This window comes from Acanthochromis polyacanthus, chromosome 8 (assembly GCF_021347895.1).
Source record: "Acanthochromis polyacanthus isolate Apoly-LR-REF ecotype Palm Island chromosome 8, KAUST_Apoly_ChrSc, whole genome shotgun sequence".
Classification (NCBI taxonomy): Eukaryota; Metazoa; Chordata; class Actinopteri; family Pomacentridae; genus Acanthochromis; species Acanthochromis polyacanthus.
The window spans coordinates 37,512,808-37,540,681 of record NC_067120.1 but is presented as its reverse complement, the minus strand read 5'-3'; the positions used below and the strand labels follow the sequence as shown (position 1 = coordinate 37,540,681).

The 27,874-nt window shown below is 40.7% G+C and overlaps 2 protein-coding genes and 1 non-coding gene across 3 annotated transcripts in view; 2 read left to right on the top strand and 1 right to left on the bottom strand.

Moving 5' to 3' along the window:
• The window catches only part of gan (gigaxonin), a 182,657-nt gene that overhangs the window by 4,354 nt on the left and 150,429 nt on the right, over window positions 1–27,874 (bottom strand). The window lies entirely within an intron of this gene.
• Window positions 1–27,874, top strand: part of plcg2 (phospholipase C, gamma 2) — a 56,966-nt gene that overhangs the window by 19,741 nt on the left and 9,351 nt on the right. The window contains exons 12-32 of the mRNA XM_051952038.1: window positions 578–663; window positions 769–886; window positions 2,950–3,118; window positions 3,204–3,299; window positions 5,139–5,225; window positions 5,861–6,030; window positions 7,841–8,041; window positions 8,770–8,892; window positions 10,525–10,705; window positions 11,452–11,520; window positions 11,609–11,718; window positions 12,477–12,573; window positions 12,654–12,726; window positions 13,015–13,187; window positions 19,422–19,524; window positions 21,322–21,525; window positions 22,711–22,850; window positions 22,945–23,053; window positions 23,379–23,546; window positions 24,735–24,823; window positions 27,167–27,333. Of these exons, the coding sequence (XP_051807998.1) occupies window positions 578–663; window positions 769–886; window positions 2,950–3,118; window positions 3,204–3,299; window positions 5,139–5,225; window positions 5,861–6,030; window positions 7,841–8,041; window positions 8,770–8,892; window positions 10,525–10,705; window positions 11,452–11,520; window positions 11,609–11,718; window positions 12,477–12,573; window positions 12,654–12,726; window positions 13,015–13,187; window positions 19,422–19,524; window positions 21,322–21,525; window positions 22,711–22,850; window positions 22,945–23,053; window positions 23,379–23,546; window positions 24,735–24,823; window positions 27,167–27,333 (2,733 nt within the window). The remainder of the gene's footprint in view (window positions 1–577; window positions 664–768; window positions 887–2,949; window positions 3,119–3,203; window positions 3,300–5,138; window positions 5,226–5,860; window positions 6,031–7,840; window positions 8,042–8,769; window positions 8,893–10,524; window positions 10,706–11,451; window positions 11,521–11,608; window positions 11,719–12,476; window positions 12,574–12,653; window positions 12,727–13,014; window positions 13,188–19,421; window positions 19,525–21,321; window positions 21,526–22,710; window positions 22,851–22,944; window positions 23,054–23,378; window positions 23,547–24,734; window positions 24,824–27,166; window positions 27,334–27,874) is intronic.
• Window positions 26,949–27,031, top strand: trnal-cag (transfer RNA leucine (anticodon CAG)). The gene has a single exon. It is a non-coding gene; the product is annotated as a tRNA-Leu (tRNA).

Below are 27,874 nucleotides of genomic sequence, written 5' to 3'. Positions count from 1 at the left end.
GTGGTAATTTTGTCTGTCTTTCTAGTTGTTATGTGTCTTTGTGGTCGTTTTCTGTGTCTCTTTGTGGCTGTTTTGTGTCTCTGTGGCTGTTTTGTGTCTCTTTGTGGTTGTTTTGTGTCTGTGGTAATTTTGTCTGTCTTTCTAGTTGTTTTGTGTCTTTGTGATCTTTCTGTGTATTTCTAGTTGCTGTGTGTCTTTGTGGTCATTTTGTGTGTCTTTGTTGTCATTTTGTGTGTATTTCTAGTTGTTTTGTGTCTGTGGTTATTTTGTCTCTTTGTTGTCATTTTGTGTGTATTTCTAGTTGTTTTGTGTCTCTTTGTAGTTGCTTTGTGTCCCTCTGCTTTAGTCTGTAGTTGTTTCGTCCATGTATTGTTTATTTTGTGTCTTTGTGTAGTTGTTTTTCATACCTCTGTGATAGTTTTATGTCTCCTTTTGGTTTGTGTCTTTTTGCAGCTGCTGCATCTGTTTGTGGTCGTTTCTTTTGCCTCTGTATAGTTGTACTTGTAAAACCATATCCTCCACAGGTGAACTACGTGATGAAGGTGCTGTTTAATGAAGTGTGTGTTGTTCTAAACAGCTACCTGACAGGTGATCAGCTCCGCAGTGAGTCGTCCACTGAGGCCTACGTTCGCTGTCTGCGTCTGGGATGTCGCTGTGTTGAACGTCAGTAAAAACACTGAGATCATGATGGATTTTATTTACCAGTGGGTGTTCTTCAGACCTGGAACTCATTTGTTTGCTTGTTGTATGTTGCTGAATCGTCCACAGTGGACTGCTGGGAAGGACCAGGGGAGCCGATCATCTACCACGGCTGGACCAGGACCACCAAGATCAAGTTTGAGGACGTGGTCAAAGCCATCAACGAACACGCCTTCGTCACCTCAGAGTAAGAATCACAACACAGATCAGTCTTTGTCCTTGAACATGTCCGAGTGACGCTGATATTAGATCCATGAAGAACAGCATTAAGCTGGTGAAGACTCAGTTCTGTTCAGCTGGGTTTGAAGGTTCCCTCTAACAGAACATGTAGCTGCTGGACGCTTATAAGACAACAGGCCCAGAGAACAGAGAGACGTGTTTAATTTCATGTTTATCATCTTTGTGGGCGTTTTGTATGTTTTTCTTTTGTCTTTTGGGTCTTTTGGTCTTCAGTTTTTGTCGTTTTGTGTTTCTTTGTGGTCTGTATCTGTCTCCTTGTCGTTGTTTTGTCTGTCATCATCATGTGTCTTTTATGATCATTTTTTGAAATATTTTTGGTCTCTGTGTGGTTGTTTTGTGTGTCTTTGTGGTTGTTTTGTGTCTCTTTGTGGTTGTTTTGTGTCTCTTTGTGGTTGTTTGGTGTCTCTTTGTGGTTGTTTTGTGTCTCTTTGTGGTTGTTTTGTGTCTCTTTGTGGTTGTTTGGTGTCTCTTTGTGGTTACTTTGTGTGTCTTTGTGGTTGTTTGGTGTCTCTTTGTGGTTACTTTGTGTGTCTTTGTAGTTGTTTGGTGTCTGTTTTTGGTTCTTTTGTGTCTCTGTGGTTCTTTTGTGTCTCTGTGGTTGTTTTATGTCTCTTTGTGGTTGTTTTGTTCCTCTTTGTGGTTACTTTGTGTGTCTCTGTGGTTGTTTGGTGTCTGTTTTTGGTTATTTTGTGTCTTTGTGGTTGTTTGGTGTCTGTTTTTGGTTATTTTGTGTCTCTTTGTGGTTGTTTTGTGTCTCTCTGTGGTAATTTTGTGTCTCCTTGTGGTTGTTTTGAATCTCTTTGTGGTCATTTCGTGTGTCTTTGTGGTTGTTTTGTGTCTGTTTATTGTCATTTTGTGTGTCTTTCTAGTTTTTTTGTGTTTGTTTGTGGTCATTTTGTGTGCCTTTCTAGTTGTTACCTCCGCCAGGAGGTTATGTAATCACCGGAGTTTGTTTGTCTGTCTGTCCGTCTGTCTGTGTGTGTGTGTGTCTGTCTGTCTGTTAACAGCATAACTCAAAAAGTCATGGACGGATTTTCACCAAATTTTTACAGGATGTCCGGAAGAGCACGAGTAAGAATCGATTAGATTTTGGAGGTGATCCGAATCACCATCTGGATCCAGGAATTTTTTGAAGGTTGAAGGACAATTGAGAGATGGCCACCTGGCGGCCAGGCACTCTCCGAGTGCTTTTCTAGTTTTGTGTCTGTTGTCATTTTATGTGTCTTTCTAGTTGTGTTGTGTCTCTTTGTATTCATTTTGTGTGTCTCTTTGTGGTCATTTTGTGTCACTCTGTGGTCATTTTGTGTCTCTGTGGTCATTTTGTGTCTCTGTGGTCATTTCGTGTCTCTTTGTCGTCATTTCGTGTCTCTCTGTTTTTCATTTTGTGTCTCTTTGGGATCATTTCATGTGTCTTTCTAGTTGTGTTCTCTTTCTCTCTTTTTGGATTAAGTTTTTTGTTGTTTTAGTGTTTTAAGTCTACTTTTGTCATTCCATATGTCTTGTTAGTTGTTTTGTGTCTCTTGATTCATTCATATCTTTTGCGTACACTGTCTATCTCTTTTGTTTTCTGTTTCTGTTTGCAATTATTTCTTGTGTCTTTGGATTAATTTTTGTGTTAATTTGCAGTAATTTCATGTCCTAAAGTCTTGCTAATCCCATGTTGTTGTTATTTAGGGCTACTGGATATGTAGTGCCCCTTTTGCCTCTTAAAAATAATTTTGTCAGCATCATTTTACGTCAGTTTACTTCTTTTTTTGGTCTCCCCTCTATTTTTATTATCAAAATAATGTACATTTACAAGTTTTTTCCACATATTATGCCTTTATTAGTGCAAACATTAGTTTCTGCCAACATTTCTGCAGTTGTTTTTGGTAACAGAAAAGCCAATCTTGCCATTTTTCTGACCTTAAGGAACTTTTCTTAACCACCTCTAGATTCAAATCCTGTCAGAATATTTCCTGTTTTTTATTTTTTCTCCGACACATCTGGCATCCTGCTGCTCTCCCTCAGATTCCCGCTGATCCTGTCCATCGAGGAGCACTGTCCTCTGGAGCAGCAGCGTCAGATGGCTCGGATCTTCAGGGACGTGTTCGGAGACAAACTGCTGATCGAATCGGTGGAGCAGATGGCCGAGCAGCTGCCTTCTCCCACTCAGCTGAAGGGGAAGATCATACTGAAGGTGTGTGAGCTGTCAGAGGAGGCGGTTTACAGGTGAGAGGTGATGACGGTTCCTCATGAAATCTTTTCTTCTGTTCCTCGAGCAGCACAAGAAGCTGAGCGTGGAGGGAGGAGGCATCACCAAAGACTTCAGGAAGGGCCAGAAACAGGGAGACCTGGAGATCTGGGACCCTGTGGACCGGGTACTGTCTAAAACCTTAACTGACTTTACAAACAAGACACTTTAGCCCTTAAATTAGTGTTAACCCTTTGATGTTCACACAGTGTTTTTGTTGTCTCTGTCACATTTTTCCTAACTCTTCTCTGCAGTATAAAGTCCAGCACCTCCATAGAAACAGAACAAGCATGAGAGAAGCCAAAAATACTCAAAAATGTCCTCTGTGTACTGTAAATGAAGTCATAATGCCACAAATCATTACAAAAGAAATAGATAAAGTCGAATTATTTGATTATTTATTTTACAAACCTGGAAAAAAACTTGAACTCAACATAAACAATTATTTTTTTCCACGTATTCACAGGTCTTAAACATACTAGAAAGAACTAAAAGAGGCACCACAAGCTATAGATGTTTGATTATTTGCAGTTTTTATCTGTTTCCATACTTCTCCCTCCTGTTCACACTGCCTGCAATTCAACTGAAATAGCTTCACAGTTGCAATGAAGACAGCAGAATGTTTTGTTTTTTACGTAATCTGATTAGTAAAAATAGTCTACTTTTGCAGATTTTTAATTGAGACGTGTATTATAAAGTGATTTTGATTCAATTTGATGATTTTATGCTTAGATTTGGATCATTTCGGCATAGATAATTATGTCAAAAACCCTCTGAAAGTTGAAATTCCAACAATTCTTTCTGTTTTTACAGTTTCTGACTAGTAAATGATGTCATTATGCTCATTAAAACAACACCTAAAAACCTAAAGAAAGCTGAATTTTTAGTTTTTTACTTAATCTGCTTAGAGAAAAATGTTCTATTTTTGCAGATTTTAAATTGAGACATGTATTATAAAGTGATTTTGATGAAACTTTAGGCTTAGATATGGATAATGTCAGCATATATAATTAGCTGAGGGACCCTTTGAAAGTTGAAAAACAAACAATTCTTTCTGTTTTTACTGTTTCTGACTGATAAATTGTGTCGATGTCTGTGTAGGTTCTCTTTCATCCAGGTCATGGTTATCCAAAGTAGTTTACATCAATCTACTGGACTTTAAGAAAGTTTCTTAAACTTTCTTAAAGTCCAGTGGATTGATTTAAACTACTTTGGATAAACTGTGTCCTTGTGGCATTCATGTTAAAGAAAACATGCCTTTTGTGTTTTCTACAGAATCTAGCTTCTGCAAATGGTTCATTTTTGCCACATTTTCTAATTGAAACCTGTAGAATAAGTGATTATCAAGATATCCTCATGGTAAACCTGTATTTTAGAACAGTATGTCACAGAGGAGTAGTTCAGGGACCCTTTTGAAAGTGGAAAATCCAACAGTTCCCTTCTGTTTTTACAGTTTCTAAGTAGTAAATAATGTAATTTTGGTCATTAAAACCACACCTAAAAACCTAAAGACAGCTGAATTTTTAGTTTTTTCTATAATCTGATGACTGAAAATGATCTATTTTTGCAGATTTTTAATTGAGTCATGTATTAAAAAGTGATTTTGATGAAATATTTCCAATTTTAGCCTTAGATTTGGATCATTTTAGCATAGATATTAAGTTGAGGGACCGTCTGAAAGAGAAAAGTCCAACAATTCTTTCTGTATTTACAGTTTCTGGCTGGTCAGTGATGTAATTTTGGTGAGTTTAAAAAAAACATGAACTTGAACTCACCAGAGGGTTTTGGCGTTCAGAGGGTTAATTATTGCCACTTGCTTTGCACAACAGACTCAACAAACAAATTAGCCGGTTAGCTTTTAGCGTCACTACTTCATTTGCTCTGGTTTTATCCCTGATTTGACTTTCACAGGAGGCATCCACAGTGAACCAATAACTCATGTAAATATTCATTTTGTTTGTGTCAGCGGTGGAACAGGCACTACTGTGTGATCTCTGACGACAAGCTGTACTACGCCGAGGAGTACGAAGAGGACGAGGAAGATTCCAGGAAGGTAAAACGAGGACTCCAGAGTTTAGCAGCAAATCTACAAAATAAAATACTTAAAAAATATAAATAACAGTGAAGAATTTATGAATATGTTTGGTTAAAATGCTCTACTTTGAAAGCATGCAAGCATAATGAGGAAAATGTGCTTTAGATATTAAAAGTACTCAAAGCAGAGGCGCATTGTTACCCGTACATTAGTATAAAAGCAGTTTTGTTGTTGTGATTGGTCAAAGTGAAGCTCATTTTACTGCAGGTATTTTTTAATGCTAATATGGATTAAACTTCTGATTAAAAAGTTCAAATAAAAAACTGTACCTGACATAAATTTGATTGTAATCTATGTGCAGCGCTGCTCTGCTCCCAGTGCTCCTGCAACACTCCCTAGAAGCACTTTTATGCAAACATGTCATCTGCGTGAGTTTGTTTGCTTTGTAAAAATGTTTTAAATATTTAGAAATTCCATTACAACCAGCAATCCAAACCCCAATGTTACAATAAAAATCAAATCATTATAAAATAGAAGCAGCAAATGAGCGAAATATTGCATTTTTACTGGAAAAACTGGCTTAAATGCATGCACTATTGCACTATTTTGACCTTATGCTGTGCTAAAACAAGCATGGACGTGATGTTTCTCAGTCCCAGGACCAGCACTGTTCAGAACCGTGGTTTTATGGTCGTATGAAGGAAGGCAGGCTGATGGCCGAGCGGCTGATCCACGATTTCTGCGCAGAAACCGGGGCAAAAGACGGAACCTTCCTGGTCCGACAGAGCGACACCTACGTCTCCGACTGCACCCTCTCCTTCTGGTACAGCATCGCATTTCTTAGATCTCATCCACAAAAATGAAAGAACTTCAATATTTTCGTCCGATGGGTGCCGATGGGTGGTCACTGTTTAATGGAAGGGGCCTTTAAAGTCGGGCAAAAGATTTCTTTGCATGTTTGTGATGACATGAAATGTGGACTAAAAGGCCTGATGTATTCCCCATTAATGTATCTAAAAGGTATGTTATCTTTTAAAAAAATCACCAAAACGACACCATTTATCATTGGAGTTTAAGCTTTCAGATGGTTCCTGAATATATCATGTACGATCAGGTAAATTAAACAAAACCTAAGTTTGAAATTGTGACATTTCACTAAAATTGCTCATTCTACATGCCTCATTTTACATTTCACCAAAAACAGACCATTTCTTCCAGATGACTGACCCAGTTGTGACCAGAGTTTTGTGCCCAATTTTTTTTTAGATTGAACTGCAGGCAGTGTTTCCACAGAGAGACTGAGAGGAAAATCAAAGCAACTGGATGAATAAAATAAAGTCAGCATGGCTCAGAAACAGTGAACAGAGGAGAGAGTTGATGAAGATACATTCAGCATGGAGAAACATCTTTCTGCTGATGATGGAATGTGGCTTAAAACTCGTCCAAAAAGACTTAAATTCACCTTAATGACTCAAGTCTTCTTTAAAATGACACATTTCCAGATATTTTTAGCTACTTTCAAGTAAGTTTAGAGCATTTTTGACTTATTTCTGAACAATACTTGACTCATTTTGAACATTCTTTCTTACTTTGGACTTCCTTTGGAGTCATTTTAGAGAAGTTTCTCAATAATTTCGGACTGAAATAAAACACACTGGACCAATAAAATAAATGCAGCATGGCTCAGAAACAGTGAACAGAGGAGAGAGTTGATGGAGATACATTCAGCATGGAGAAACATCTTTCTACAGATGATGAGCAGAGACTCAAAACTGGACTAAAAAATGTTCAGAATGATAAAAAATCCTTTCCAAAATGACTCAAAAACTGTAATTTCAAACACATTGAGTCATTTCAAACAAATGTTAAGTAATTTTGGACAATTTTCAGTTCATTTTAGGCTATTTTTTTTAGTAGTTTTATGTTATTTTGGTCACATTTCAAATTATTTTGTATAACGTATGCCTGAGAGGAAAATCAAAGCTACTGGAGGAATAAATAATGCAGCATGGCTCATAAACAGTGAACAGAGGAGAGAGTTGTTGGAGATACATTCAGCATGGAGAAACATCTTTATAGAGCAGAGTAGAGAGAAATGTTTGCAAATGTGATAAAAAATTGTAAATAGTTTAATAAGTATAGCCTCCTTTTTTCTTCCAGTTTTGGTAACACTTTTGGGCACTTAGAAACATATTGGACATACTGACTACAGATTTTATTTTTAAGTTTTTTGTAACATACATAATCAGTGAGTGTTAACGTATTCTATTTTATAAATTTATAGTGTTATAAGTAGAGGTGCAGGACTTTATTTGCAGTGAAGAATAAGCTAACAGTGAGGAAAAATGTAGGAGCAAAAAAGCCCAGAAACTGGTTGGAAAAGGCACCAGATAACATTTGCCGCCTGTTAATTGGAAACCAGTTCAGCTGACGACCTCAGGAAGCTGGTGAACAACCTGACAACAGTGAAAAGCCGCCATCAAAACCAACACTATTTAATTTGCTGCATAATTATGTGGTATTTAATAGGTCAGATGTCTTCAGATTTGTTCTTCAGTGTGAAAAAACCCCGCTAGAAATAAAGAGAAACCCTTGAATAAGCCGGTATTTCACCTGTCTTGCTTTTATTTCAGGCGTGGTGGTCGGGTCCAGCACTGTCGTATTCGCTCTGGTTCTGAAGGCGGCCACAACTACTTCTTCCTGACGCCGAACCTCCACTTCCCCAGCGTTTACTCACTGATCCAGCACTACAGAGAAACGCCGCTGCGCTGCCAGGACTTCGAGCTGCGCCTCACCGACGCCGTACCGAAACCCGACCTGCATCTACAAGAAGGGTTCGTCCCACAATGCAACACAAAAACACCCCGCACTAGTCTAATACATCACAGGAGACGGCACACATGAGCTGAAATCATAATGCAGCTGTATGATCGGGTTTTGAATTACTTCGACAGACAATGTATAGACTATGGAGGTTAATATTTAACCTACTGAAAGTATAGTAACTGAGGCAGAAGACAGAAGAAAATATTAGAAAATGCGTTGTCGATTAGCTGTCGGTTAGCTAGCAGCGGGCACCATGGCAAAGACTTCTGTGGTTAAAGTCTTCTAGCTTTATGAAAATATGGATTCACCTTCACTTTACCTCATTTGTTTTAGTGAATAATCAGTTATTTATTGTCAGTGCCATTAAGAAAACCGTTTAAAAATGACATAGTAAGAAGAAAAAAAGGTAAATTTAAAGGCTTTTTGAAGGTCTTTCTGTTCACACTTTGTTGGGTTACACTCATCTCTGCACACACTTTCTATCAACCACACATGCTTTTCTCTTCACACTTTCACTTTCTTACACCCACAGAGATCTCATGTCTCCTCTTTCTGTGTTTATAGGCTATTTAAGGACGTTCTACAAACATGAAAGTAGAAACACTTCTGTTTCTGCCACAGTGGTGTCCTGAAGTGTCACCTGACTAACATATGGCTAAATAAACAGTAGACTGCTGACACCTGACGTACATACGACTAAATAAAGAGTAAACTGATGTAGCTGTGATGTGTGCAGGTGGTTCTACAGTAACCTGAGCAGAGGTCAGGCGGAGGATTACCTGCTGAGGATTCCCAGAGACGGAGCTTTCCTCATCCGGCAGAGAGAGGGAGAAGTGGACTCGTTCGCCATCACGTTCAGGTACGGCAACAGAAGAGGCTCAGTTCAGCAAAACCTGAATATCTTGTGTTTGGAAGATCAAGAATTTGCTCAAGATTAATTTTTTTTAGCAAGAAAAATACAAAATGCAATGTTTTTAGTGATTTTTTTTTAAAGATTTTTTTTTGGATTATTTTATTATTTATTATAAATTATTGGTTATATTTATTTCTTTGTTTTATTTGTTTTTTATGTCATTTTTGTGTTTTTACGTGTCTCTGTGTCGCGATAAGCCGGTCAGAACTAATCAAAACTGTAAATCTGACAACAGTAAACACACTTTCTACAGTTTTGTAGATATAAACCCCTAACGTGAGGTGAATTTGAAGACAAATAATCTAGATTGAAGCTTCTTGAACTTGATTTCTTGTTGCGTTTATATGAATCTCTGTGTCTAAATCTGCAGGTCAGATCCAAACAAAACTGTAAATTTGGCTTTTAAGAGTTCAAGACTTTGTCGTTTTACGCTAAAAACGCTTAAAACAAGTTGAATTTAAAGACAAATAATCTAGTTTAAAGCATCTTTAACTTGACTTTTTAACAAACACACTGCAAAAACTCAAAATCTTACCAAGTCCATTTGTCTTATTTTTAGTGAAAATGTCTCGTCCCACTTGATTTAAGATAAATTCACTTAACAAGTGACATTTCAGCAGATGGAGGGACTTGTTTTATGACAGTGCATCTTAAATATCTTGTTAAGTCAAACAGTCTTGAAATGATCTTGTTTTGAGTTGAATTTTACAAGAAAACTCAAAATAAGTTTAACCCTCGTGTCGTCCTGCAGGTCAAATTGACTCATTTTAAAGTTTGAAAATGTGGAGAAAAAAAAATATTCTCACAGTGAAAACTTCCACATTTTCAAAATTATTTGGGAAACTTTTGAACATTTTTTGATGGAAAAAAAGGAAATGTTAAAAAATGTTTCTTTAAGAACATTCAGAAAAAAATCAAATTTTTCCGAATGTTCTTAAAGAAAATATTAGAACTTTTACTGATATATATGTGTAATCACTTTAGATATTTTTAGGATATTTTTGGGAAGATTTTTATTCATTTTTGAAAATATTTACAACTTTTATATACATTTTTTAAAATTTTTATTTTTTAAAATAAAACTTTAAAGGGAAACTTTTAAGGAATTTTCTTCCTGAAGGTTTCGCAAATTTTTTATAAATTTGAAGATTTTTTTTTGCTATATTTTTGGATTTTTTTCAGACATGGAAACAATATTTTTTGGTTCTGTAAATGAAGAAAACAGGAGCTAATTTTTAGATCTCAATATTCTAAAAATCATATCTTATTTCAAGAAATCTTACCAAGACATTTTCACTTGTTCTAGTGGCAGATTATTTCACTTTTTTTCCACATTTTAAGTTAAAAGTTCTTTGAAATAAGTTTTTTTTCTTGTTTTGAGAGCAGCATTTTTCCCAGTGCATTTGTCTATTAGAAGCTGTAAAGGCTGAAATCTGAACCTTCTCCACTGGTTATTTGTAGTGGTGAGATATCTTCCAACTCTTTTTTTTGTTGTTTTACTTCATCTCAGCAGGTTTAACTTGCGACCAGAATACGTTGTCTAGTGTTTAGTTTTGAAACGGCTTCTTTGTCCTTCAGAGGTGACGGTAAAGTGAAGCACTGCCGCATCCAGAAGGAGGGCGACATGTACCTGCTGGGAACCACCACGGAGTTCGAGAGTCTGGTGGAGCTCGTCGAGTATTTCAGGAAGAAGCCGCTCTACCGCAAAATCAAGCTGCGTTACCCAGTGACGCCCGAACTGGTCGACCGCTTCAGCACGGTCAGTTCCTGAACTACACTGCTAAAAATTAACATTTTTTTTACCTCTTTTAAACTCCATTTTATTGGTATTTCAAATACTTTCACAGTTTTGTAAAATTACATGTAATATATATTAAAATTATGCAAAAAATATAATTTTACTGTAAAAAAAACAGCCCAAAACTGTTGATATTGTCTGTCAAAAATTTGTATTTTTATAAATAGTAATTTAGTTTTTTTTGTTTGTTTTTTTTACAAATTTGACAGTAAAATGACACTTCTTTTTACTTTATTTGAATCACCAAAAAAATACTACTTTACAGATATTTTCTATTATTTGAAAGAAAAAATATCCCCTGTAGTCATTTTGTGCCTTTTTTTGTCATTTTGTGTCTCTTTATGATTGTTTTGTCGTCATTTTGTGCCCTTTTTTGGTTGTTTTGTGTCTCTTTGTAGTTGTTTTGTGTCTTTTTATTGTCATTCGGTGTCTCTTTGTGGTCATTCGGTGTCTCTTTGTGGTCATTTTGTGTTTTTTTTAATGTCATTTTGTACCCTTTTTGGTTGTTTTGTGTCTCTTTATAGTTGTTTTGTGACGGTTTTGTGGTTGTTTTGGGTCTCTCTGTGGTCATTTTGTGTCTCTTTGTAGTCATTTTGTGTCTTTTGTGGTAATTTTCTCTGTAGTTTTGTGTCATCTTTATGAGCATTATAGGATTTTTCTTGTATTTCATGTTGTTTTATGTTTTATTTATCTGTTAACTTTCTCAGGAGAAAAATTGTGCGTCGCTGTATGAAGTGAAGACGTATGTGGAGCCAAATGAGATTGAACCTGCCTTGGTGAGTACTAACAGCTCTGGTTGTGTCGTTTTGTGGAGTTTTTCTTTTGATAAAACCCTTCACAGTTGTGTTTGTTTTTCTCCTTTAGCCTCTGAACACTGTCAGAGCTTTATACAGCTACCAGGCCATGAGGCCGGACGAGCTGAGCTTTGGTAAAGGAGCTCTGATACACAACGTGTCCAAAGAGAACAATGGATGGTGAGACGACGCACAGCAGTAAACTGACACAGCAACTGAGTCTTTATGTATCTGAGGGTCATTTTATGTTCCTGCACCAAGTTTATGTGCAGGAACTGAACTGATTTATAGAGATGAGACATCCCATTATTGCCTTTGTGACATTTTTTCCTCTCTTTGTGTTCATTTTGTGTCTTTTTTATGGCATTTTTGTGTCTTTGTTGTTCTATTCTGTCTCTTTGCAGTCGTTTGGTATCTCTGAGTGATCATTTTGTGCCTTTTTGTGTCTCTTTGTGGTCATTTAGTGCCTCTGTGGTCATTTTATATTTCTTTGTGATAATTTTGTACCTCTTTGTAGTCATTTTGTGGCTCTTTATGGTTGTTTATTGTCTCTTTGGTCATTTTGTGTCTCTTTGTGGTTATTTTGTGTCTCTTTGTGGTAATTTTTTGTCTCTTTGTGGTCATTTTGCGTCTCTTCGTGGTCATTTTGTGTCTCTTTGTGGTCATTTTTATGTCTCTTTGTGGTCATTTTTGTCTCTTTGTGGTCATTTAGTGTCTCTTTGTGGTCATTTTTTGTCTCTTTGTGGTCATTTTTTGTCTCAGTGTGGTCATTTGCTGTGCCTTTGTATTGTTTTGTTTTTCTATTATTTGTGTTTTTTGCAGCTTTAACTGCAGTTGTTCCACCTTCTGTCATGGTGAACTTTTTGTGTTTTGTCTAAACCCTTTAACGATCCTCCCATAACTAAAATGTCCTCCAAACTATTCACTCGTCTCTGCAGGAGGAAAGGGGACTACGGTGGAAAGATGCAGCTGTTCTTTCCTGCCAACTACGTAGAAGAAATGTCCACCAACAGCTTGCCTGACAGCAAAGCTCAGGTGAAGACTCAAGTCCAGTTTAGAGTTTAATCTGAGCTCAGATCAGACTGAAAATAACCAGCATGTGTGTTTTAAAACAGGACATGGAAGAAAACCCGCTGGGTGAGCTGTGTAAAGGAGTCGTGGACATCTCCAAGTGCAACATCCAAAACTGTGAGTTATATTAGTTATATTAAGATTTAGCTATTTGAGAGTTCTTGTGTTTTTTAATCAAAAAATGCACATTTCTGCGGCTGGTGCGTGGTGTAATTTTGGTGTTTTTTTCAAAAAGAAGACAAGCCTTTCACCTCCACCAGCAGGTTTACTCAGTTTGGACCAAATATGTGCATTTTAGCTTTGTTTATAATGACTAGTACTGGAGAGTTGATTTCCGAATTATACGTCCAGAGTTTGTGGGTTGGGTTGAGTCTTACAGTGCCTGTTTTCCGTCCTTGTTCTCAGTGACGAACGGTAGAAACAAGAAGCCTCATGTGTTGACGCTGCAGAACATGGAGGACGACAGTCTGCAGTTCGACCTGGCGGCAGGATCTGTGGAGGAGCTGTATGAGTGGTACAAGGTGGCCTGGGACATCACCCAGAGAGAGATGAACAAACAGTACAACAAGGAGCAGGAGGTCAGTGTGGTCGTACAGAGTCTGTATGAAGTCTGACAAGAATTTACAAAAACACACTGTTTCATGTTAGAGTGAACACAAGTTTCTACAAAGTAATGTCAAATGATTAAAAATATTAAATGTAAAGTAAGTGTTCAGTGAAATAAAGATCATCAGAGGTCAGTGATTTTAGTATAAGAACACCTGTGTATGGAAGGTCCATTTACTGGTGAATCAATACTCTTGGATAGAACGACACCATGAAGACTAAAGAATACTCCAAGAAGCTCTGTGAAAAGGTTGTTAAAAAGTCCAAGTCAAGGGATGGACACAAAAATATTTCCAAGTCACTGAATATCCCTTGGAGTCCAGTTAAATACATCATTAAGAAATGGAAGGAAGATGGAACCTGACTAGAGCAGAACATCCTCAAAAACTGAGAGACCGAGCAAGAAGGAGACTAGTGGGAGAGGCCACCAAGACATCTTTGACTGTTCTTCACCAATCAAGGCTTTATCGAAGACAAAAAGACTCAAGTTAAATCTGGACAAGAGTTCACCAGAAGACATGTGGAGACTCTGAAGTCACCTGGAAGAAGGTTCTTTGGTCTGAGGAGACCAGGATGGAGCTTTATGTCAAATCAGATAAGACACTATGTTTGTTAAACACCAAATACTGCACATCATTGTAAACACAACTTCACTGTGAAGCACGGTGGTAGCAGCATCATGATATGAAGCATGGGGGTGGCAGCATCATGATGTGAAGCATGGTGGTGGCAGCATCATGATATGAGATGAGATTAACTTTATTATCCCCGAGGGGAAATTAAGACGTTCCAGCAGCACAATGCAATAGTGTAAATAGCAATAAAGCATTAAACATAAATACTGAGCTAAAATCAACAAGGACACAAGAAATACAGCGGACATCACACAGAAGACCAGGGCCAAAACAAGGACAACATTGCACTTTGGGAGAGTTCTTAAGAGTTGTACAGTTTTATGGTGGTGAGTAAAAAGGAAAGTCTGTAGCGCTCCGTTTTAATGTTCGGAAGGTTGAGCCTCTGGCTGAAGGTGCTCACTCTATCCTGCAGGTCATCATAGAGTGGATGAGAGGGGTTGGCTAGAATAGAGTCAATCTTGACCCTCATCCTCCTATTCACGACCAACTGCAGCTCTTCCATTTTTAAGCCCACCACCAAGCTGGGCTTATCGATGGTCCTATTGAGCCTGCTGCGCTCCCTGGCTTTAATGCCCCCACCCCAGCAGACCACTGCGTAGAACAGGATGCTTGCTACCACAGACTGATAAAACATCTGTAACAGCATAGTGCAGACATTAAATGACCTAAGTCTCCGCAGAAGGTACAGTCTACTTTGAGCCCGCTTATGGACTGCCGCCGTGTTGTCTTTCCAGTCCAGGTCCTTGTTTAAGTGGTCACCTAGAAATCTGTAGCTGTCCACCATCTCCACTGCTTCCCCACGGATGGCGATGGGTACTGGGGTCCTCTTTCCGCCCCGCCTGGGATCAATTACAAGTTCTTTGGACTTTTTTGGGTTCAGGAGCAGATAGTTCTGTTCAGCCCAGCTGACGAATCTCTCCACTGCGCCCCTGTATTCCTCATCCCTGTCCCCGGTGATGCACCCCACAATGGAGGAGTCATCTGAGAACTTCTGGAGATGACATGATCCAGAGCTGAGGCTAAAGTCGCTTCCCAGCAGTACATCGGACTTACAACCCTGCAGCCGCACGTACTGAGGCCTCAGGGTGAGGTAGTCGATGATCCAGTCAACTGTGTTGTGGTCCACATGCATTGCTGAGAGCTTCTCAGCAAGCCGGGAGGGGCGGATGGTGTTAAACGCACTGGAGAAGTCGAAGAACATGATTCTCACCGTACTTCCCTTCTTCTCCAAGTATGAGTAGGCCCTCTCCAACATGTAAATGATGGCATCCTCCACGCCGATTTTGGGTTGGCACGCAAACTGCAGGGGATCCAGGGAATCACTCACCAGGGGCCGCAGGTGCTGAAGGATCAGCCTTTCTAGGGTCTTCATGACGTGGGAGGTTAATACCACTGGTCTGTAGTCGTTCAGCGAGGCAGGGTGCGCTCCTTTGGGCACCGGAACGATACACGATGTTTTCCACCGCTCCGGCACCCTCTTTAGTCTCAGTGAGGCATTGAAGAGATGTTTGAGCACATCTGCCAGCTGTTCCGCGCACATCTTCAGCACCCTAGGGTTGATGCCATCCAGCCTAGCAGACTTGCCCTGGTTCAGCCTCCGTAATTCCATCTTCACTTGGTTGGAGGTCACAGTCAGCCCCTCACTGTGGGGTGATGATGATGGGGGAGACGCAGCTTGGGCAGAGGGGCATGGGGGCGGCATGGGATGTGCTGGGGTATAAGCTGGAGGGCTATGGGGAGGGTCAGCCTGGGAGACATTGGTGTTGAACCTGTTGAAAAACAGGTTGAACTCATTGGCTCTGTCCTGGTTCCCCTTGACCGCCCGGCTGGTGGACTGCTTGTGACCGGACATGATGCTAATACCTCTCCATACCTCCCGCACATTGTTTTTTGCCAGGCTCTCCTCTACCTTCCTTTTGTAGGTGTCTTTTGCCTCGCCGATCCTCCTCTTAAGCTCCTTCTGGACCTGCTTCAACTCAGCCTTGTTCCCCCCTTTAAAGGCCCTCTTCTTATGATTAGGAAGACCTTATAATTGACCGGTGACCCAGGGCTTATTGATCGAGAAGCAGCGTATAGTCTTAGTGGGTACCACGGTATCTACACAGAATTGTATGTAGTCTGTGATACAGTCTGTAAGTCCATCAATGTCATTGCCATAGGAGTTGTAAAACACCTCCCAGTCAGTAGTCTCAAAACATTTCTTTAGAGCCTCGTTGGCCTCTGACGTCCACTTTCTCACCTGCTTAGTGGTCACAAGCAGTTGTTTCACAAGGGACTTATACAGGGATGTGAGGTGGACAAGGTTGTGATCAGACCCCCCCCAACTGGGGCAGAGCAGTGCATTTGTATGCATCCTTTACATTGACATACCGAAGGTCAAGTGTCTTGTTCTCTCTAGTACAGCAGCTCACACACTGCTGGAAAGTGGGCAGGGTCCTAGCGAGTGACGCATGATTGAAGTCCCCAGACACTGCCATGAACGCGTTGGGACTCTCCGTCTGGAGTCTCGCGATCACAGAGTGGATGACGTCACACGCAACTTCCGCGTTCGCTGACGGTGGAATGTAAACAAACACTATTGCATGCGAGTATTCACGGGGAATATAATAGGGATACTAATAGCCATTAGTCCCACATCAGGGGACCAGAACCGTTCCTTCCAACCCGGTCTCACGGGGATTCGTGAAACTGTCACGTAAGTTTTAGTTTCGGTTTCGTGCGCACCAACACGATTTCGTCATGTTTTTCGTGCCGCTCACCACGAAATGTTTTTCGCTGTGGTAATCACATCTGAAAGTGGTTTATACCGGCGGATTCATGACGATCTAAGCTGTCCATCGGCGTATACTGCTTGTGTGATCACGTTTGCGGCCGCCGGCCGCCGGACATTCTTGAAATTCCTATGCAAATTGGTAAGTGTACCACCGGCTTATGGTTAGGTTATGGTTAGGGTTATGTTTAGGGACGATGTCATGCAAAATATAGCGTTGGATTCGCCACGGTTTTACATTAAAAATATAATATACACATTCTTTTGAAATACGTTCTGAGTGGCACGAAAAGTCCGCCGTTTAAAATACATTGGTGCGCATTTCGTGGTGAGCGGCACGAAAAACATGACGAAATCGTGTTGGTGCGCACGAAACCGAAACTAAAACTTACGTGACAGTTTCACGAATCCTCGTGAGATCGGGCTGTTCCTTCACAGTGATGTGTCCGGATTACAACACTTCTTGTTTATCATCACAGCGAGACCTCCGCCGGACTTCTTGCCGCATAACTTTGTGTTGCGATCTGATCGAACCGTCAGGAAACCATTAAGAGACACAACAGAGTCTGGGACATGTTCTTGTAACCATGTTTCGGTGTAAATCATCAGGCTACATTCACGATACTCCCACTGAGATTTCGTGAGCTCCGCCAGCTCCTCCATTCTATTTGGTGCCTTCAGCGACCTCACGTTGCCCATGATAATGTAAGGTAGACATGGTCTGTACTTCTGCCTGTTTGTGTGTCGCCTCACGCCCGCTCTGCACCCCCGGAATCTCCACCTGAGTTCAACCAGTAAGTCAAGCTTCACTCGTTTGTGATGTGGGTGTCGATGTGCTTTCCTCAGGGCAACCAGGTGATCCCTTGTGTACGTAGTCCTTGACTTGGTCATTATGTGCAAGAAAGGTGTCCTCACGCACAAAAACAACATAAAACATACGACTAAGACTGTACTGTTGACATAGAAGCTAAAAACTAGACATAAAAACCAGGGAATAGGCTAAAAACTGCTAAGAACACTAAAACACTACAGAGTTCCTGCAACTGGCAGCTACTTAACACAGCGCCAAGTCGTCATGATATGAAGCACGGTGGTGGCATCATCGTGATGTGAAGCACGGTGGTGACAGCATCGTGATGTGAAGCATGGTGGTGGTAGCATCATGACATGAAGCGTGGTGGTGGAAGCATCGTGATTTGAAGCACGGTGGTGGTAGCATCATGATGTGAAGCATGGTGGTGGCATCATCGTGATGTGAAGCATGTGGTGGTAGTATCATGATGTGAAGCACGGTGGTGGCATCATCGTGATGTGAAGCACGGTGGTGGCAGCATCAAGATGTGAAGCACGGTGGAGGCAGCATCGTGATGTGAAGCACGGTGGTGGCAGCATCGTGATGTGAAGCACGGTGGTGGCAGCATCGTGATGTGAAGCACGGTGGAGGCAGCATCGTGATGTGAAGCACGGTGGTGGCAGCATCGTGATGTGAAGCACGGTGGTGGCAGCATCATGACGTGAAGCATTGTGGATGCAGCATCATTATGTGAAGCATGGTGGTGGCAGCATCATGGTTTTGAACTTCTGTGTGTCCACAAAGCTCGACCTCCACAAACGGACTGGCGATGCTTCATCCGGGTTTAGGAAGATGTCTGGCCATGGCAGCAGCTTTACCGTCTTCTGACAGAGGATGACTTTAGCACTTTCAGCTGTAACATCTCACCTTATTCAGTGAGCTTCTATCCTTTATGTTCTCACACCTCAAGAAGTTGTTGAACAAGCAGGAAGTGGTCAAAGTAAAACATCAAGAGGCGACACTGCTTCCTGTGGTTCACATTCTAAATCTGGAGATGCGCTGAAAGACTCTCAGCTCAGTTTCATGTAGACCAAACATCCTGCACCAGAGTGGAGATACGTCTGCAGGGTCCTTCTCAGTACCCGGTCCTAGAACAACACTTTACTTCTGTGGTCTGATGAGATGGAAAATAGACTTTTTGGGCATCAGATACACATTATGTTTGTTGAACACCAAACACACATTTCCCTCTGTGAAGCACGGTGGTGGCAGCATCATGTTGTGAAGACGTTTGTAAAGGTAGAGGGTAAAATGAATGCAGCAAAGTCTAGAGAAATCCTGGAGGACAACCTGATGCAGTTTGAAGAGAACTGAGACTTGGAGAAGATTTGTTTTCCATTAAGACAAACAGCCGAACTACATAGACGAAGTTTGAAGACAACAAATTGAATGCTCTGGAGGCCGAGTCCAGACCTCAGTCCAACTGAGAATTTGCGTCTGGACTTGAAAAGGCCCATTTACTTACAATCCCTGCGCAATCTGAAAGAGTTTGATCACTTTTACGAAGAATAATGTGGTTAAACCGTGGCGTCCAGATGTTCAAGTTGATTGAAACCAACACATTCTCAATGCCAAGAGTGCATCTAATAAATACGGATTACTTACAATACTTACAAATACTTTTATGTTTTTGATTATTTACGTCAGTTTTTCTAAATCAGTTCTTACTTTGACATGAAAGAGTCTTTTTTTTGGTTAATTCTTATTCAAATGTCCAAATTAAAAGACTGTGATTTGCTGTTGACTATATGTAGTTGGGTGAAAGTCCACATTAGTGCGTCTAAACCTCCGGATTGCAGAACTAAAACGTGTTCGTGAGTCCTTTCACATGCGTGTAGTAGGTTTAACATTACTTCAGATTACGTCTAAGCGCAGAGTTGGACCGCCGTTGTGGTTTTGCTGCCGCTCTATGCAAACGAGACGCGTCTGCTTTTCTGTCCAACCTCAGATGAGGCAGCAGGAGGAAGTGGAGAAGAAGGCCGAGGTTGCCATGGAGATGTCTGACCTGGTGGTCTACTGTCAGCCACGCAGCAAAGAGAAGGACCGCTTCGGTAAACACATGCTGACGCACAAACGCCACACAAAGCAAAACACAAGCGAAGCGTCTCCTTGTAGAAATTTGTGTCTTTTTGTCATCGTTTCACGTGTCTTTGTGGACTTTTTGTGATCGTTTTGTGTATCTGTAGACATTTTGGTCTATCTGTAGTTGTTTAGTGTGTCTTCGTGGACATTTTGTGTCTTTTTCTGATTGTTTTGTCTGTATTTTAGTCACTTTGTGTCTGTCTGTAGTTGTTTTGTTTCTTTGTGGACAATTTGCGTTTTCGTATGATTACTTTGTGTATCTTGGGCCATTTTTTCTCTTTTGTGATTGTTTGACATCTGTGGACATTTTCTGTGTTGTTGGAAATTTTGTGTCTCTTTGTGGTCGTTTTGTGTCTTTTTCTAGTTGCTTAGTGTCTCTTTTTAGTCACTTTGTGTGTGTATGTAGTTGTTTGTGTCTCTTTGTGGACATTTTGTGTCTTTTTGTGATTATTTTGTATGTGTATAGACACTTTTTGTCTATTTCCCGTTGTTTTGTGTCTATTTTTGGTCATTTCTGTGTTTTTTTGATTGTTTCGTGTCTCTTTGTGGACATTTTCTGTGTTTTTGTAGTTGTTTTGTGTCTATTTGTAGTCATTTTGTGTCTTTCTCTAATTGTTTAGTGTCTCTTTTTAGTCACTTTGTGTGTGTATGTAGTTGTTTGTGTCTCTGTGGACATTTTGTGTCTTTTTGTGATTATTTTGTGTTTCTATGGACATTTTTGTCTATTTCTTGTTGTTTTGTGTCTCTGTGGTCATTTTCTGTCTTTTGCGATTGTTTTGTGTCTTTTTAGTCAATTTGTGTCTGTTTGTAGTTGTTTGTATCTCTTTGTGGACATTTTGTGTCTTCTTGTGATTATTTTGTGTGTCTATGGATATTTGTTGTCGATTTCTTGTTGTTTTGTGTCTCTTTGTGGACATTTTGTGTCTTTTTATTACTATTATTTATTTATACTACTATTTATTACTATTTTTGTCTCTATTGACATTTTTTGTCTTTGTTTTGTGTCTCTTTGTGAACATTTTGTGTCTTGTGGTTATTTTGGTTCTCTGTGGACATCGTGTGTCTCTACATAGTAATTTTGTCTCTGTGGACATTTTGTTTGTCTCTATGGACTGTTTGTGTCTTGTTGTGGTTGCTTTTTGTCTCTCTGTGGTTTTTTGTGTCTATCTGTGGACATATTTTGTCTTTTTGTTTTCATACTATGTCTTATTAGGTATTTTGTGCCTGTTTTTGTTGTTTTGCTTCTCCTTATGGGCGTTTTGTGTGTTGTTATGATTATTTGTGTCTCGAAGGAGGTGTTTTGTGTTTGTCATTGTACTGTGTCTTTTTGTACTCTTTTTTTAAATCATTTTTGTCTGTTTGTAGTTGCATTGTGCCTCTTTGTGGACATTTTTGTAGTTTTTTGGTTCTCTTTGGACATTTGTATCTCTGTGTGGACATATTGTGTCTCTTTATGAACATTTATTTGTAGTTGCTTTGTGTCTCTGTGGACATGCATAAAAGTGCAGGTTAATCTGCTGGATTCTTCTCAGGCACAGTACTTCTTTATATCCTCACACATTACAACTTTCTGAAGCAGGCTCTGTTTACAGTATATGAGGACTTATCAAAATTTTACAAGGCTGTAGCTGTAAAAATAAAAAACAGAACTTGATTTAAATTTGTCCCTCATACAGAGATGTACAGCTCCTAGTGCCCCAGCAACACTCAAGGTCTAGTTTTGTAGCATGTCCCTTCCAAATAACTCCTCTTTGCTTTGTCTGTAGACGGTTACAACTACAAAGAGATCCGTTCCTTCGTGGAGAACAAGATTCCCGGAAAGAGTCGCACCAAAGACTTCCTGCAGTACAACCGAAAAGCTCTGAGTCGGATCTACCCCAAAGGCCAACGTGTAGAGTCCTCCAACTACGATCCTTACCCACTGTGGGCCGTCGGCTGCCACATGGTGGCGCTCAACTTCCAGACTGCAGGTACAGTAGTTTTATCTGGGTTGAAATGTTGTGGGTCCATGCAGGTGTTGTGGTTCAGTGTGTTGTGTATAGGAGCGCATTTTGTTCAAGAAGTGTTGCAAGATACAGGATTATACCTGAAGTAGAAGCACAGTGCCGATGAAAAGTATTCACACCCCGTAGACGAACTCAACGAAGCCTTTTATGCCAAAGTAAAAACTGATTTCTATGTATCAATATTTATTAGCTAAAAATATCAAATGCTTTAAATAAAGAGACAAGGGAGGGAACCCACCAAGACACCTATGACTCCTCTGAGGGAGTTACAAATTTTAGTGACTGCAATTGGAGAGACTGTTCACACAACTGTTGTTTGGATTTTTTCACCAGTTAAACATTTATATCAGAGTGGCAAAGACAAAGCCACTGTTAAGAAAAACATGCATTAAATTTTGACAACTGCTCACCCGAAGATATGTGTTAGACTCTGAAATCAACTGGAAGAAGGTTATTTGGTCTGAGGAGACCAAATAACTGGAAGAAGGTTATTTGGTCTGAGGAGACCAAATAACTGGAAGAAGGTTATTTGGTCTGAGGAGACAGGAACTGAGCTTTCTGACCATCAGACTAGTAGGGCTGCGACTAACGACGCGTCGACGAATCGTCTGAGCACGATACGTCATCAAAAGCGGAAGTGAACGCGCAATGCAACAGAAATCAGCGTCCGACCGGAGCGCGGAACACGGACGGACATCAGCGCCGCATCGTTCATGTATTATGTACATCGTGCATGTACATAATACATGCACGATGCAGCACGGATGTCCACGTTTAGATACAGCTGTATAGTAAACGCTGACATCCGCATTTATGATAGATCGCGGATGTCCGCGCTGCATCATCCGTACATAATATATAGCGCCGATGTCCGTCCGTGTTCCGTGCTCCGGTCGGACGCTAATTTCTGTTGCATTGCGCGTTCACTTCCGCTTTTGATGACGTATCGTGCTCAGACGATTCGTCGACGCATCGTTAGTTGCAGCCCTACAGACTAGATAGTGTGTCTACACATGGTGGCAGCATCATGAGATGAAGCATGGAGGTGGAACTATCATGAGATGAAACATGGTGGTGGTAGTATCATGATGTCATGTATTTATATTGAAACATTTGGACCCTCCAACATGTGATCTTGTGTCCCTCCAGATAAATACACCCAGCTGAACAGCGCCCTCTTCAGTCTGAATGGATGTACAGGCTACGTGCTGCAGCCGGAGCTGATGAGGTCCGACAGCTACGACCCTTATCAGGAGAAGAAGAAGGTCAAGTTCTACATTTGTGTCAGGGTACGTCCTCCACCTTTACTGCAGTAATAATATTATATGACTACAGGCTCTAGTTCCGTGTTTTCTGACATGTTGTCATGTTTTTCCTCTGCAGGTGATCGCTGCCAGACATCTTCCTAAACCCGGCCGAAGCATCGCCAGTCCGTTTGTGGAGGTCGAGCTTTGTGGACACACAGAGGAGAAATTCAAAACCATCGTCTATCGTAAGTGGAGAAGGTGGAGGGAATACATATATATGTATTTCTGAGATATTTTACAAATAATATTTTAATTTTTATTTTAACTAATAATTTCTTACTTGTGTATTCTATCATATTCATATTTTTCCAGATATTTTACAAATTGTCGTTCCATATAATCTCTGTAGTTCATTCGTGTAATTATTTGCTAATTATCTGTTTAATATTGATCACTTTAACCTTCATAGAGCCTCTCTAGAACCATTCCGCTGTCGGGAACCTCTGAGGCAGCATCAGTTCCAGGAACTAAAAGCTTTCAAAGGTTCTGATCTTCTGGCTGTTTTTGCAGGTGATAACGGTCTGAACCCGGTGTGGAAAACCCCGGCAGAACCCATAATGTTCACCGTCTACGAGCCTGAACTCACCTTCGTACGCTTCGTGGTCAACGAGGAGGACATGTTCTCAGACCCCAACTTCCTGGCTCAGGCCACGTTTCCCGTCAAAGGCCTTCGCTCAGGTGGGAACCAGAGAACGACTTAATTTCACTTTTAATTCGACTTTCTCCTGTTCCTGCTTTGAGTCAGATTCAATGTAAAGAATGAAAGCTGATGTTTAGAAAAACTTTCACCAAAAACAAGTTATGATGTATACCTGAACAGTAACATCAGCTATTATCCTAAAAATACAGAAGTGTTTAGAGTTTGAATCAATTTCTGCTTTTACTGTTTAATTTAATACATTCACTGTCTTAAACAACTGAATGGAGACCAGAGACTGATGCAGGTGTGAAGGATGTACGGAGGCCCAAAGTGTCCAATATTAAATGGATTAAAAAGCCTCATAACATTAAATTAAAACCACATTAATAATAAAAATGAACCAACGATTTGTCACGTAATTAAAAAAAATAGAAAATCAAACATTTTATTGTGAAATTTGCATTCATAAAAGCACTTTTGTTTTTAAATTCATGAATTGTGAAATAAAACACTTACACTGCAATTTAAAAAGATCTAAAATAAAAGTAACCGTTAAAAAATGGCATGAAATATAAAGTAACATTATGAAGTTAAATATTTATGTTAAAGAACGGGTGTTATGAAAAATGTAATGAAATAAAAAATACATTTTAGATATAAAAGTGGTGTTATTAATTAAAAAAAGTTGCATTATGAAAGAAAACTGTTACGATACTAAGCAAAAAAAGACATTTCAAATCCAAACGTTACATTATTAATTAGACAAAGCAGGAAAAAAGTCATGTTAAATAGGACTTATAAAAAGAAGTAAAATTTTGAACGAAAAATCAACATTATGTCTTTAAATGAATGACTTTATAAAATAAAAATACATAAAATGCAGTAATATATATATATATATATATATATATATGTATATGTATATATATATATATATATATATATATATATGTATGTACATATATATATATATATATATATATATATATATATATATATATATATATTGGCAGACTTTTGAAAAAGGACACTTTTTAAATTAAATTTGTCTTGTTGAACACTTTATGAAACTAAAACCACTGGTCAACAATATAGTTTTATTTACGTTTTAGCACAGCTGAATTAATAATTGCTTCTATCATATTGGTAGAATATTGACCACTCTGGGCCTCCGTACAATGGGACCCTCCAGTCTGGTTTGATTTCCTGACTTTGTGTCTCTGCAGGTTACCGCTCCGTACCTCTGAAGAACGGCTACAGTGAAAATCTGGAACTGGCCTCTCTGCTGGTCCACATCGATGTGAAGCAAGCCGGGGTGAGAAAACACACCTGTAGACCTCGACTCACCTGTAGACCACGACTCACCGGTAGACCATGACTCACCTGTAGACTCCAGAATCACATGTAGACCCCAGAATCACCTGTAGACCCCAGAATCACCTGTAGACCACGACTCACCTGTAGACCCCAGAATCACCTGTAGACCCCAGAATCACCTGTAGACCCCAGAATCACCTGTAGACCCCCACTCACCTGTAGACCCCGACTCACCTGTAGACCATGACTCACCTGTAGACCCCCACTCACCTGTAAACCACGACTCACCTGTAGACCCCTGTCTCACCTGTAGACCCCCAATCACCTGTAGACCACGACTCACCTGTAGACCACGACTCACCTGTAGACCCCCACTCACCTGTAAACCACGACTCACCCGTAGACCCCTGACTCACCCGTAGACCACGACTCACCTGTAGACCCCCAATCACCTGTAGACCCCAGAATCACCTGTAGACCCCAGAATCACCTGTAGACCCCCACTCACCTGTAGACCACGACTCACCTGTAGACCCCAGAATCACCTGTAGACCCCCACTCACCTGTAGACCACGACTCACCTGTAGACCACGACTCACCTGTAGACCACGACTCACCTGTAGACCCCCAATCACCTGTAGACCACGACTCACCTGTAGACCCCCAATCACCTGTAGACCCCAGAATCACCTGTAGACCCCCACTCACCTGTAGACCACGACTCACCTGTAGACCCCAGAATCACTTGTAGACCCCAGAATCACCTGTAGACCCCCACTCACCTGTAGACCCCGACTCACCTGTAGACCATGACTCACCTGTAGACCCCCAATCACCTGTAGACCACGACTCACCTGTAGACCCCCAATCACCTGTAGACCCCAGAATCACCTGTAGACCATGACTCACCTGTAGACCCCCACTCACCTGTAAACCACGACTCACCTGTAGACCCCTGACTCACCTGTAGACCCCCAATCACCTGTAGACCACGACTCACCTGTAGACCACGACTCACCTGTAGACTCCCACTCACCTGTAAACCACGACTCACCCGTAGACCCCTGACTCACCCGTAGACCACGACTCACCTGTAGACCCCCAATCACCTGTAGACCCCAGAATCACCTGTAGACCCCCACTCACCTGTAGACCACGACTCACCTGTAGACCCCAGAATCACCTGTAGACCCCACTCACCTGTAGACCACGACTCACCTGTAGACCATGACTCACCTGTAGACCCCCAATCACCTGTAGACCACGACTCACCTGTAGACCCCCAATCACCTGTAGACCCCAGAATCACCTGTAGACCCCCACTCACCTGTAGACCACGACTCACCTGTAGACCACGACTCACCTGTAGACCCAGAATCACCTGTAGACCCCCACTCACCTGTAGACCCCCACTCACCTGTAGACCCCGACTCACCTGTAGACCCCCAATCACCTGTAGACCCCAGAATCACCTGTAGACCCCCGAATCACCTGTAGACCCCCACTCACCTGTAGACCACGACTCACCTGTAGACCATGACTCACCTGTAGACCCCCAATCACCTGTAGACCACGACTCACCTGTAGACCCCCATTCACCTGTAGACCCCAGAATCACCTGTAGACCCCCACTCACCTGTAGGCCCCAGAATCACCTGTAGACCCCCACTCACCTGTAGACCACGACTCACCTGTAGACCCCCACTCACCTGTAGACCACGACTCACCTGTAGACCACGACTCACCTGTAGACCACGACTCACCTGTAGACCCCTGACTCACCTGCATTCTCCTGGCTTACCTATATTCTCCAAACTCACCTGTGAACCCCTAACTTGCATGTGCTGTCTTGACTCAGCTGTGCTTTCCTAACTCACACGTTAAATCCTGACTGACCTGTAAACTTTTGACTCACCTGTAAACCTTTGACTTACCTGTGATTAGCTGGCTGACCTGCATTCTCCAAGCTCACTTGTAATCTTGTAACTCACCTGTGCTGTCCGACTCACCTGTAAATTTCATATCTTTACATATAAATCACTTGTTTCTGTATCTATGCTACTTTTTAAATGTGCTGTATGTTTCATCCTCTCTACCTCATTATTAGTAGTCATTTGCTAACAGTCAGGATGGCCGAGCGGTCTAAGGCGCTGCGTTCAGGTCGCAGTCTCCCCTGGAGGCGTGGGTTCGAATCCCACTTCTGACAGAAATGTTTTAGACTAAAGATGCTGACGCCCAACAGCTGTTTCTCAGAAATGACTTGATTATAAATACATGTATGAAGTCATGATGAACACCTGCATTCTCCTGACTCACCTGTGTTCTCCTGTCTGTCCCTCAGACGGCGGAGGAGGAGCTGTACTCGTCGTCCAGCCAGCTGAGGAGGAAGCAGGCAGAGTTCAGCGAGACGTTTCTGTACGACACTCACTCCAACATCCAGAGATCAGCGACGCCTCGACAGAACAACAACCAGCTGAGTAGAGAGTTCAGCACCAGCCAGAGGCAGAGGTAAGACAGGAGGACAGGTGAGCTGAGGATAGGAGGGACAGGTGCAGCCGTTTTAAAGGAGGCCGGCTTTAATCATTCCCCCTTTCGTTTACTCATAATGCTGTTTATTTAATGCCACTTTCAATTCAATAATGTCACTTTTTATTTTAAAAAATCACTTTTATTGAAAAACATTGCCTTTAAATGTAATATTATTGCTTTGTTATCGAATAATATCACCTTTTAAAGATCTATTAATTCCTCTTTTTATTTAAAGTCTATTTTTTTATTTGATGATGTCACTTTTTTAATCTAATAATGCTGCTTCTTATTTAATTGCTTTTTTAATTACAGGAAAAAAGCAATTGTTTGCTTGTTAATGTCACTATTTTGATTATTTTTTAAAAATAATTTCAAAATAAAATAATTTTTCTTATGTCACTTTTTATTTAAAACCACTTTTGAATTTAATATTATCATTTTTATATCAAAATTTTCTGCTTTTTATGTAATTGTCATATTTCCTTCCTGGTTGAGGCTAGAGGTACAGACCCGTACCCGT